We start from the raw sequence: 13,127 nt of genomic DNA on the forward strand, positions 1-13,127 counted from the left end.
GAAAAGGCAATTCTGGAAAAAAGGATTGCATCAGAAAGAAAAAGTCAGAGTATACCTGATCTAGCCAGAACAATATTTGCATGGTCAAGAGAAATACTGACTTCATTTAACCAAAACTTTTTTACACAGCTACATGTTTTTTATTTACATTTTTAAACTGAAATAAAACTCACCTTTTAAACCATTTTAAAGTATATAACCCAGTGCTTTTTATTCTACTCACATGTACAGCCATCACCACTAATTCCAGAACATTTCTTTTCCATCCCCCCATAAGAAATCCCATACCCATTAACCAGTCACTCTCTACCCCTTCTACTCCCAGCCCCTGGGAACTATTAATCTACTTTGTCTTTATAGATTTGTCTGTTCTATATATTTTATATAAATGAATTCATAAAATATTGGTCTTTTGTGTCTGGCTTCTTTCAGTTAGCACAACGTTTTCAAGGTTCATTTGTGTTGTGGCATAGATCAGTACTTTATTCCTTTTTTTTTTTTTTTTGGCTGAATAATATTCCATTATACGGGCATACCACATTTTGTTTTGCCATTCATTAGCTGGCTGGGTTGTTTCTACTTTCTGGCTATTATAAAAATGCTACTATGAACATCTTTCTACACATTTTTTGTGTGAATATGTTTTCATTTCTCTTGGGTGTATACCTAGGAGTAAAAATGCTGAGTCATATGTAACTGTTTAACTATTTGAGTAACTATCAAACTTTTTCCACAGCAGCTGTACAATTTTAAATTCCCACCAGCAATGTATGAAGGCTCTAATTTATCCACATCCTTGCCAACACTTGTAATATTTTTATTATTATTATATCCATCCAATATGGTATGGATTAGTATTTCATTGTGGCTTTGATTTGTATGACCCTAATAAATAATAATGAGCTTATTGGACATTTGTAAACCTTCTTTGGAGAAATGTCTAAGTCCTTTACTCATTTTTAAATTGAATTGTCTTTCGGTTGTCGAACTGTAATAGTTCTTTATATATTCGGGATACTAGAACCTTATCAGATATATGATTCACAAACATCTTCTCCCATTTTATAGACTGTATTTTTACATTCTTAGTAGGGTCCTTTGACGCCATATGATTCCTGATCCTTTACATAGGTTGGGCCTGTTTAATATCCCTTTCTGGAGGCTTTTAGGATGTTCTGAAATTGACTCATTTTGGCAGGTCCTAATGGTTAGAATATCTGAGTCCTTTGGCTATCTGTGAGACCTACATCCTCTTCTACCATGGCCAGGAATCAATAAGTAAGGTCTAAAACTGATGAAGAAATGGTGATAATAGCTTAAGTTTTGGAAACAGCTTAAGTTTAAGTTAAGTGCCAGGGACAGCAGCTACAAAAGCTAAGGGCGACCATTTAATGAAGGATGGGGAAGACCGGGACAGAGGTACTTGTAAACACTTTCAGTACTGTCTTCCTTAAAAGCCATGGCCGTGGTTTGAGAGGGAAAAAAATAAGTATGCTTAGTTTGCCAGCTTGTAAGTGTATGAGTAAGTGGCAGTTTGTCCTCCGGAATAGTCCCCTGTGACCACCCACTGCTGCCACCTCTCCCTCCCTCCACTCCCACCCCACGGCTCCCCTCACTCTGCACTTACTACACAGTCACTCAGTACCTGATACTGCTAAATTAGGATCAATTTTAGTAACAACAAGGAACTAAAATATTCAACTAAATCATTTTTTTAAATTGAGCTTTAAATGGAAGCAAACTGTCTACAAATCCTCCCTTATAGCTCACATCACCTCCTTCACGTGTAGTTAACCAATCTGCTGGTATTAAGAATAACTTACCGCCCCCCCCACCCCCCCAAAAAAAGAATAACTTATTCTCTGTTTAAATTCTTTTGTAAATTTAAGAGTATTTTATCTTTCCACCGTTTTTGAGGTGGGGAGAACTTACCCTGACTCTCTCCATCTGAGTGCCGAATGGGTACAACAACTCAAACAGAATGAGGCCTAAAGAAAAGATGTCCACTTTATGAGAGTAGTTGTTTCCATGAATCTGAAATCCCACATAAACAAGAAATGTTAGAAAAATATTAACAGAGATAATACAATCGATAATATGACATTGGTGAATCCCCAAGTTGACTTAGTCACTTCTTAGTTTAAATGTACTTGTAGGTACAAAAATGTTAGCAAAGAGTTAATAATCTCACAAATCTCTTTTCTTCAACTCTCTATAGCAGAGTAATTAACCTAGTCAGCATCACAGAAGGGAAGCCAGGACAATTCAGAGATATGCATCAGTAAAACAGGCCTGGCAGGACCCTGGAGCCTCTGGATGCTGGAAAGGTTTGAGAGAGCAGTAAAAACTACTCCACTACCCTGAGGTGAGGTTTTTCAAAGTGAACACTATCTAAAGCAGATCTCTCATTCCTACCCATCTTAGTCCTCACCCATTTTTATGAGAAAATCTTCATTACTCCAAACCACTAATCAACTATGGTTAGCCCTCATTAGGGCACTTAATTATGGACCACTCTGCATTCCTAGTTGTATGTTTCATGTGCATATTTCCTATTCACAACTAGAGATGAAGTCCTGCAGGGAAGGGACCTCTTTTGTATTCCCACCACCCAGCACTGGGTTAAGTACAGAGAAGGCCCTCAATAAATACTAAATACTTATTTGTTAAAATGAAGTCATGAATTACAACCCAAGCACTCTTAAACTAAGCCTCATTCAAATTAAGGTGACCTTGGGGGACTGAGTTGAACGCTTTTATTTGAGAAATTTACTCTGGGCCCCTAACTTGACATTTGGCAAAGTAAAGAAGGTGTCACTCTGGGACCCACATCAGCATTTCCTCATGGGGAGTCACAGGGCGCAGCCTGGATGATAAACCCTCACAGACTCCTCTCTCAACAGCACTTGCTGTCTGTCTCCCTGGGCACTCTCACAGGCCACCTGCCCCTGAGCTTCCAGAACACAGAGCGTCAGATGGGAAGTCTCCAAGTCCACACCAGCTGCATCCCCTTCTGCTCACCCCTTACCTCTTATCCCTGGGTTCAACAACAGAGCTTACAGGGCACAGAGAAAGGACATCCTCATACAATATTTGGAGAATATATACTAACACACCTTCATGAAAAGCAGCTGGCAATACTTGTTTACTCCCACTTGATGGCCATAATTAATTCCACCAACCCTAGGGAAGATGGAAATGTGGACAGAGGTCTGTGCACAAGGGGTGTATCTGAGTGATATTCCCAACAGCAAAATTTACAAGTAACTAAAATGTCCAAAACAAATGTTGAATAAATAGCTTAACATAGAGAATACTATATAGCCAAAAGGTTTTCCAAGAACACTCAATGATGTGGGAAATGCTCACATTTTACTATTATATTCAAATATTTGCAGATGAGAATCCCAATTTTGTTTTCTAAAATTAGGTAAAAATGTTATAAAATATATGTACACACATACATCTTGTGTGTGTATTATAAAAAAGGAAATGACTAATGTTTCAGAATGTTCATTAGTAGTTTTTAGTTTTTCTTTATACCTTCCTGTATTTCCCAATAGATTAACATATAATGAGGGAAAGCCTCCTGTGGCTCAGTGATTGAGCGTTGACCCATGAGTCAGGAGGTCACCGTTCGATTCCCAGTCAGGGCACAAGGCTGGGTGGTGGGCTCAATCCCCAGGAGGGGAGTGTGCAGAGGAGGCAGCCAATTGATGATTCTTTCTTCTACCTCTCTTTCCCTCTCCCTTTCTCTCTCTGAAATCAATAAAAAACATATTAGGAGAAAAATGCATTAAATACATTTAAAAAACAAATACGGTTCATGAATACACACAAAGTGACCTTTACAAAACATCTAAAAAATAAGAAAATAAGTGTAGTTCTGAAGGGGGGCAGAATAAAAGACACCCTTTCAGAGTTTAACTAAATGTTTACCACTGTGTAATACTACAACATGACCTGCGTTTCCTGCTAATTACAACAAGAACAAAGTAACTGTGGTCTCTGCTCATTAGAAAGAACCTAGAAAGATAAGAAAATTAAGAACTTTGTTAAAAAATAGTTTAAAACAATGTACAGCCTCAGAGGCTTGGATAAGACGATTCATACAAAGTGTTTTTGAGAGACTTTTCAAAACAATCCTATATAATAAAAGCCTAATATGCAAATTGTCCTCTCGGGCGGTCGTTCCACTGAGAGACCGAGAGTTCGACCACTAGCTATGACGTGCACTGACCACCAGGGGGTGGCGTGAAACATGGCAGGTGTCGGCGATGTGCTGTGCCCTCTTGCCGGCTACCTGGGAGCAGGAGTGATGGGGACAGAGGTGTGGTGAGAATGCAGGGTGTCCACCGAGCTCACTCTCACTCCCCCTGCAACCCTCCCCCGGGGACGCCAGGGCTCAGGCGCCAGGGAAGCCCATGTGCTCAGGTGCGTGAGGAGCCCGCCCCACACCTGCGCAGACTCTTCTGGGTGAGCCAGGCTGCAGCTGTCGGTCAGGCTCCCTTTGGGTTCTCACAGGAGCCGGTCTGCGAGGCCAGCTGGGAAAGAGCGCGCTGACCACCCGGCTTCCGTGCGGTGCTGCTGGGCAGCCCAGAGGCCCACGCTGCACCCCAGTGTGCGGTGTCTGAACACGCTTACCACATCTCTGCATGGGGACTCGGGCGCTGTGACTCAGGCAGAGGGGGGAGTGCGGGAGCCTGGGGGCCCAGGTGCTGCCCGGGGCCCGGAGGTCAGCTGGACCTGCCCTTCCGCGCCAGATGCTCACACTTCAATCACTGGCCAGGCCCAGAGACTGTACCCATGCACGAATTTCGTGCACCAGGCCTCTAGTATTTTATAAAGTGACAGCTTCTGTATTTAAAAATACTGAAGAATAGCTCTGGCTGCTGTGGTTCAGTGGTTAGAGCACTGGCCCGAGCACTGAAGGGTCGTGGGTTCAATTTATGGTCAAAGGCATGCACCTGGGTTTCATGTTCGATCCCCGATCCCAGTTGAGGTGCGGACGGTGGCAACCAATCCATGTGTCTCTCTCACATTGGTGTTTCTCTCTCTCTCCCTCCCACCTTTCCACTCTCTATAGAACAATGGAAAAAATATCCTCAGATGAGGATTAACAACAACAAAAAGAATACAAAAGAATAATAAGAGGTTTATTAAGAGAATTAAGACACCCATTTTCAACTCCCTGATTTTAACTACCATACACTGCCATGACAAAATGTCTACAGCTACCCTTGATTTTCTAGTATCTTCTACAATAACAAATATGGTATCACTTGTCATCAATCTCTTCCTTTCTCCGATGGCAAACCTTACCTCCAACAAACACACTTACACATATGCATATACACATTACATACACATGTGTGTTAGCCACAGTCAAAATACATACAGTCAGTCCAGCAGTATCAAAGGGGGATAGCCATGACTACCTATGTGGTGTTTTTTTCACTGACATTCACATTCACTCATCCACCAAACATTTATGTGGAATTCTAGGCACTGTTTTAGGTGTTGGGGAAAAATTAAAAGAAGCGATAAGTTAGGTCCCTTCTCTGATAATTATTTTAGAGCGGAAGAAAACACTTACTTTGAGAGTTAAAAATGCTATGAAAAGAATAAACAGTGGCTCTAGCTGATTTGGCTCAGTGGATAGAGCGTCAACTGAAGGGTCCCAGGTTCAATTCTGGTCAAGGGCACGTGCGTGGGTTGCAGGCTCGATCCCCAGTGTGGGGCGTGCAGGAGGCAGCCGATCAGTGATCCTCTCTCATCACTGATGTTTTCGTCTCTCTCTCCCTCTCCCTTCCTCTCTGAAAATAATAAAAATATATATATTTTTTAAAAAAAGAATAAACAGTATAATGTGACAGATCCTGACAGGGAGTGGAGGGATAGTTACCTATTTCACACAGGGTTGGGGATGGAGACTCCATCTAGTGAGCCTTCATACTCGCCTGAATCCAGGTAGAATGCCTTTTATACAGTCATTCCTATTTTGTTTTCACAATACTTAAAAGTGTGAAGATATATTTCCAGCCTCTTGAATAATGATGAATTTTTTAAAATGCTATTACAAACATTTTAATGTCAATTCTGATACACACCTATGTAGAAAAATCAGAAAAGTCCAAAATATCTTTCAAAGCTCCTACACAGAAGCAGTGACTGCTGATACTTTATGGTTCTTCCTTCCTGCCTTTTTTCACATGGATATGAAGATGTATTTCCAGTACTTTGATATTTCATCCAGTTTTCATTTCTCCTGTTGCCAGGGTCTGGCCACATCACTTGACTAAATGATATGGTGATTCAATTACTCAGGCCAATAGATTTCTTCTACTCAAGCCATTTTGATACTTTTGGTTGCAAATAATCAACTATGCATAATAAAGCTCTTATGAATTAAAATCTCTGCCATATGTATCATGTGTTTTTTTAAACTATAAAAGTAAGTTTATTTAAAAAGTCACAGAGATAGAAGAAATGGGCTCAGGAAACAAGTTACAGAAGCAAAGAAAGGGCCCTTGGAGCTTAGGAGTGAGGGCAAAGGTAACGTGCCTGGGGGAGGAGAGGGAGAGGGAAAAGGTGCTGCGTGCTCCTGGAAGGGAGAGGATTCATTTTTAATTTCTGAATTTATTTGCGGATTCTCCCTTTTAAGTAGATTTGCTAGATAAGATATTTTTTATTTAAAACTTAAAATCTACCATGTTGTTTTACCAGTATGAGTTCTCACTCCTATTGAACATCCTGCAGCTCCTCCTGCCTCCTACCAAGCAGAATGCTAAGTCACTTACCAGTAGGCAGTAATGTGCTTATATAATGAAGGCTTTCAAATAAATGTATCTCATAATAGAACATTGATAGCTTCCTGTGAATTTTTTTTTCATTTCTTTCACTGTTTTCTTAATACTTTGCATGAGCATGTTGTTTTTTTTTACTCAATAGTTACTTAGGAAGGTATTTTAAATTTCCAGCTAGCCAAAACAAAAGCTGAAACAAACAAAAATCTAATTTAAAAACCCCCACTATCATCTTTACAGCAAAACATTCACAAGTTCTGTGTTCAAATATATTTGGTCTGGTGCCACTGCTCACCTGCTCCACCATCCCGCCACGGCCAAATCCCACCATGTTCCACACTCTGCTGCCTGCTGCCAACGCCAACCATGTTCCGTGTGCACCCCCTGATAGTCAGCACATGTCATAGCAACCGGTTGTTTGGTTGTTCGGTTATTGGGTTGTTCTGCCATTTGGTCTATTTGCATATTAGGGTTTTATATAGAGAGATAGATAGGAAAGGAGTAGAGTGGGAGGCCAGCCATTATAGGCATGCCCAATAAAACTGGGATGCCCTCAGGAAGATACTTGTCTGTCAGTCATACCTGGGAACAGGTCATTGGCCAGAATGGGCATGGGCACTGCAAGGGCATGAGATATGGGGTATTTAATCCTCTAACAAAAGGAATTTGCTCTCTCATTCTCTTGTGCTGTTGGTATGTTGTGCTTAACTCCTGGCTTGTGGGGCTCTCTCCCCTGCATTCTGACCCAACTCCTGCTCCCCTGAATTCGCCTACAAGGCCCATGGCCATGTGACTCCCCCCCCACACACCTCCACTCCCACACACACACTCAATGGACTAATGGACTAGCCTGATGCTGAACCAGACCTGGCTGCAACATGGAACAGAAACTCTGGACACTGGCTTTGCTTCTAGCTCTACTGAAACCCCAGGTACAGTTCTTCTATAATTGGACACTGAGAAATAATTCCACACAAACAAAAAGTACTCATCCTCCCGTGCAAGTCTCAGAAAAGTCTTTTTCTCGAGATATCATAAGAACCCCACCCTCAGCACCCAATAGGGAAGATGCTACCCCAATTTCCCCAATAAAATAAGTATATCTTATTTTAATTCATTTATTAGTAAATGTTCAAATACCAACTATAAATAAAGCCTAGTATATTTTTCATGTAGCTTCCCTGCATGGGTAAAAGATCCATTCAAAGGGCAAAATGAGCCCTGACAAGTGTGGCTCAGTTGGTTGGAGCATCATCCCATGCACCAAAGGGTCATGGGTTCAATTCCCAGTCAGGGCACATACCTCGGTTGTGAGTTCGATCCCCAGTAATGACATGCATGGGAGGAAACTGATCTATGTTTCTCTTCACATCAATGCTTCTCTCTCTCTCTCTCCCTCTTTCTCTCTCTCTCCCTTTCACTTCCTCTCTCTCTAAATCCTCAGTTGAGGATTTTTTAGAAAGTGTAAAATGAACTAAGGATATTAAATTAACAGAGTAAAAAACGTTCAATGATATAGTTTTAGATTCCATAGGGCAAATGACTTTTAAGAAACTATCACTTATTGAATTCTGATGTACTATCAAACAGGAATACCCATAATTCCCTGAAAATGCTATTAAAACATCCCTCCCTTTCCAACTACATATTATCTTTATGGGGTCAGATTTTCTTCCTTCACTTCACACAAAATAACATATTCCAACAAATTGAATGCAAAGCAGATAGGAGAATCTAGCTCTTTTAAGTCAGATATTAAAGAGATCTGTTAAAATGTAAACAAATGCCACTCTTCTCAACAATGCTTTTTTGTTTTGGGAAATATCATAAAAATATCTTGGGGATAAGATAGGTTTAATATTATTAAATTAATAAATTTTTCAGTTTTAATCTCTAATATGGCAAATACTGATAAATAAAATCCCATTAAGAAAAACTCTTGGGTTTTTAATCATATTTACATGTATAAACAGGTACTGATGTTACCATCATTAGCTAGTTATTAATAGGAAGAGAGCAAGCGAAGTCAGACATTGGTAAGCATGGTCAGCTGGGAAGCATGAGCCTGTTTGCTTCACTAGGAAACTACAGCTTCACACCCCAAGGAATTGTAGCATTGTCCCTCCAAGGAGATTAACATCCCTCCCTTCTCTCCTCCCATACTGGATTGTGTATGGAGGGGGAGCAGGGGGAGTTAAGCACATATGCAATAAAGTCAAAATGGTGCAGGGGGAGATGCTTGACCCTAGAGGCCTGTCAGTCTAACCTGGGAAAGGGATCATTGGACCCTTCAGAAGCCTGGAAATCTTGGCAAATTGAAAAAGCTCCTGGTTAAAATCCCAAGAGAACAAAACACATGATCTTGTTCTCTCTCTCTCTCTCTCTCTCTCTCTCTCTCTCGGACCCACACACACCCCATTTTGTATGCATTTCTCCCGCCAGAGAGCATGCAACTATGCGTTTCTAGTGGCTACCTGGAGCCTGCTGCAGACTACTCAGGCTCCAAAGGACTATGAAGCAGAAACTCTGGGCACTGGCTTTTGTTTTGGCCCTGCTGAAGAGATGGTGGGACTTTTGCCATGGCAGGATGGAGGCAGGTGGGGCATGGGGAAGCCAGGAGGGGAACTCCTTTGATTTTGCATCAGACTTGCCACAACACAATCTCCCCTGCATGGATCCTTAAAATGCTTTTCTCGAAATCCCTGGAAGGGCCTGTTTCCCACCCATAACACTGAGACCAGAAAATTTGAGAATGGCTGATCTAAGCATAAATAAGCTGGTGGTTACTGAGCATGCTATTCTGAAGCTCCCAGGACAGTCTGCTCCCACCACTCTTCCAGGCTCTGTCCTGTCCTGTTCTGTGGGAGACTCAGCATCCACGGACAAGATATTCCAGCCTTTATCTCCTGCCACAGTACATTCTGGAAGTTGCCTGTGAATTACTATAGACGACAGCTCAGTACAGTACCTCTGGCTCTAATTTCTTTGAAAACAGTTCCTACACCATGTACACAAGGTGAACTGGCGTTAAGTACGGGAGGGGTTCAAAGTCTCTATAAATTTCTGGCTGCTGTTAGGTTATGGTTGAAAGAGTGAGTGTGTTTTACGCATTGTGTGTGTTTTTAATCCATCCCCAATGCAAGTTGTAGAAACTGTCCCTAGCGGTACTGTGTGTAGAACACTACTACCAGTTTTCATACTTTCAGATTTCATTTTATTGGGTATTTTAAGTAGAACACAGATGGAGATTCATGGGACATATCTAGCTTGCTGTCATACTAACTAAAAATCTGTTTTTAATTAAGAAGGAAAACAAAAACACTCACCTGTTCTGGGCTCATATACAGTTTGGTCCCTACTTGTCCCGTGTGCCGGGCATATGCTGGCATTGGAGTCAGAACCATCGACTCTTCCTCGTCCTGGTCCATTGCTGTCACTAATCCAAAGTCTCCAATTTTGACCACATCGTCCATTGTAAAGAATATGTTGGAAGGCTGGAAAAAAAATAAAACAGACAAAAGCACAATGGATATATACAGAAAAGGAAAGTGAAGGGAATTTATTAAAATGACAACAGGAAATAAATACAAGAAACTAGATATTCTCAGGCATGTTTCCCTTTAAAATGAGTTAATATGAAAATAGCACTGATCCTCCCATTCGGGACAAGTGCTGTGAGTAAAGAAAAGCTAGCACAGGGGTCAGCAGTTACATTTAGCCATTTACCACATGAATGAGCAAACAGCATCTACTTAAACACTTAGAGACTCACATTACCTAGGGCCCAAGGTATTTAATGCTCAGTCTTATTATTCTATATATTCTCCCCCTGGCAAGCTTCTCTACATTTATAACTGAAGTGATGAATATAATAATAGTAACAATACTATCAAATGCATAAATAGCACTTAAAATATGCCAGAAGCCAGTCTAAGCTGGTTACTACTATTAACTCAAGCAATACTCACAGCCCTATTAGTTCTATTAGTCTTTCATTTACAAATGTGCAAACTGAGGCCCAGAGAAGGTAGGTAAACTGCCCAATGTTATCCATGCAGTAGTAAGTGGTGGAGCAGGGATTCAAACTCAGGCAGTCTGGCTCCATGAGAAGAGGATGTCTGCTTCAATACCACAGGTCCAGCATTCAGTATCGCATGTGCCTTATGGTAGCTAGTCACTACTGTTTGATGAATAAAACAGACTGATTCTGGGTTTATGTCCGAGAGGGGAAAAGCAGGCTATCACAGAGAATAAGAGCTCTTAACTGCAACCAATGCTGCCTCTTCTAATATCCACAAGCTCTCATGTATGCCAAGGCCGCTGGTCCGACTTATAAACGCTCACATGCAACTGTTTGAGAGAGAGAGCTAACCAAATTTCTCATGGTCCTTAAACTCAAAGTCCACTACATGAACTATATCATCTTCCTTCAGAGCCTACTCTAACCCCTGCTAACAGGATCACCATTTATAGCCCTTAAAATTAGGAAAAAGAAAGCCATTTAGCTCAGGAAATTGTATTTCATCAGGCTTCAAATCCTGCCAGACAAATAACATTTTATTCCCAAACTCTAAAATGCCATTATACAATTGTGACTTTGAAGCAATGACGTTATTGCACATAACCAAAATCTATGGTAATAACCTTTTGTTCTCCCACAAATAACCTTGTGAGAGAGCTGCCTTAAATTTTACTGCTCCTGTCCTCCCATCATCTGGTGTTATTACTGAATAACATAATAGACTTTCTTTTTTTTAATTTAATTTTTAAGCTCTCCAGCATCTACCCCCCTGTACTTCACCAGAAGCATACTGACTGGACTTTGGGAACCCTTCTTCCCAACTGTGCAGCAACCCATGGCTGCACATCCTGAGGATGCATAAACCATCAGCATAATCCTATCCCCTGGCCAGGATACTGGTTTAGGGATGGGTATGTGTCCTTGACTTTTCAGTTAGGAGGAAACTCAGGACTTCTGGTCAATGGTAGGGAAGAGGGATACTTTCCTCCCACGCCCTATCTCATCACTCCAAAAGACTTAAAATGCGCAGCCCTGCGAATAGCTGGCAGCTGTCCTGAAACTGTGAAGGGAGAGCCTGCCTGAAACTGGAAGCAAACAGGGCGAGGAGAGGGGAGACCATGTTCTGGCCACATCACTGAATCTTTACTTGAATCTTGGACAGTTCAGTTGCATGTGCCAATATATTTCATTTCTGATTAAATTATTATAAGTGCTTTTGATTGCAAACAAGAGAATAAAAAAAAAGTTATATGAGTATATAGAATGTATTAGACATTGTGCTAAGGATTTAATAGGTGAAAAAAAGACATGGCTTCTGCCCTGTGGAAACCAGGGGATAAATAATAGAACTGTGATGAGGATTATGAAGGAGAAACACCAGGTTCTATGAGAACACTGTGTATTTAAGAAACTGAGAAAAACCCAGTGCAGCTTGAGTGAAGAGAAGATTAGAAGTCAGTCTGAAGAATTAGGGGCCAGAGAGCGCTGATGACAACAATTTGACCAAAATATAACAAGGGGAGAGGGTTTAGGAGGTTTCACATTGAGCTCAAAGACTTAGGTCAGAATGGACAGGACACACAGCTTTTTGACTAAGAATAAAATTATTGGGAGAATTTCTTTCTGGTTCACCAGAAATCTTTAAGAGAAATTCATCTTTACAAAAGAATACTTTTTTTGATATCTAGAAAAACTAAAGGGGAAATTTTCTTGAAATTTTTTTTTGGTGCACAGAGAAATACAAGAGAAACCTTTAGACAACATTGTAGCATTAAACAAATATTCACCAATCCTATGTAATAAAAGGCTAATATGCAAATCAACCAAACGGTGGAACGACTGCTCGCTATGACGTGCACTGACCACCAGGGGGCAGATGCTCAACACAGGAGCTGCCCCCTAGTGGTCAGTGCAGTCCCACAGGGGGAGTGCTGCTCAGCCAGAAACCGGGTTCACAGCTGGTGAGTGCAGCAACAGTGGCAGGAGCCTCTCTCGCCTCCGCAGCACTAAGGATGTCCAACTGCCGGCTTAGGTCCACAAGCGGGCCTAAGCCATCAGTCGGACATCCCTCAAGGACTCCCGGACTGCGAGAGGGTGCAGGCCGGGCTGAGGGCTCCCCACAAATGAGTGCACGAGTTTTGTGCACCTGGCCTCTAGTATCTCATAAACACTGTAAAATCAGCAAAATATTCAAAATTAGTAAGAACATAATTACATGGCTTTCAACATAACATTTTGGTTGTACAGTAAGTGTTCAGTACAAGAAGAGTGTGCACATTGGATAACTGGTTCCTACCAAA

The 13,127-nt window shown here is 41.3% G+C and overlaps 1 protein-coding gene across 1 annotated transcript in view; it reads right to left on the bottom strand.

Moving 5' to 3' along the window:
- EIF2AK3 (eukaryotic translation initiation factor 2 alpha kinase 3) overlaps window positions 1–13,127 on the bottom strand; it is a 99,882-nt gene that overhangs the window by 7,132 nt on the left and 79,623 nt on the right. The window contains exons 14-15 of the mRNA XM_079776958.1: window positions 10,133–10,300; window positions 1,933–2,034 (exon numbers count right to left, since the gene is read on the bottom strand). Of these exons, the coding sequence (XP_079633084.1) occupies window positions 1,933–2,034; window positions 10,133–10,300 (270 nt within the window). The remainder of the gene's footprint in view (window positions 1–1,932; window positions 2,035–10,132; window positions 10,301–13,127) is intronic.

The sequence above is a fragment of the Cnephaeus nilssonii genome, assembly GCF_951640355.1.
Source record: "Cnephaeus nilssonii genome assembly, chromosome: 7".
Classification (NCBI taxonomy): domain Eukaryota; kingdom Metazoa; phylum Chordata; class Mammalia; order Chiroptera; family Vespertilionidae; genus Cnephaeus; species Cnephaeus nilssonii.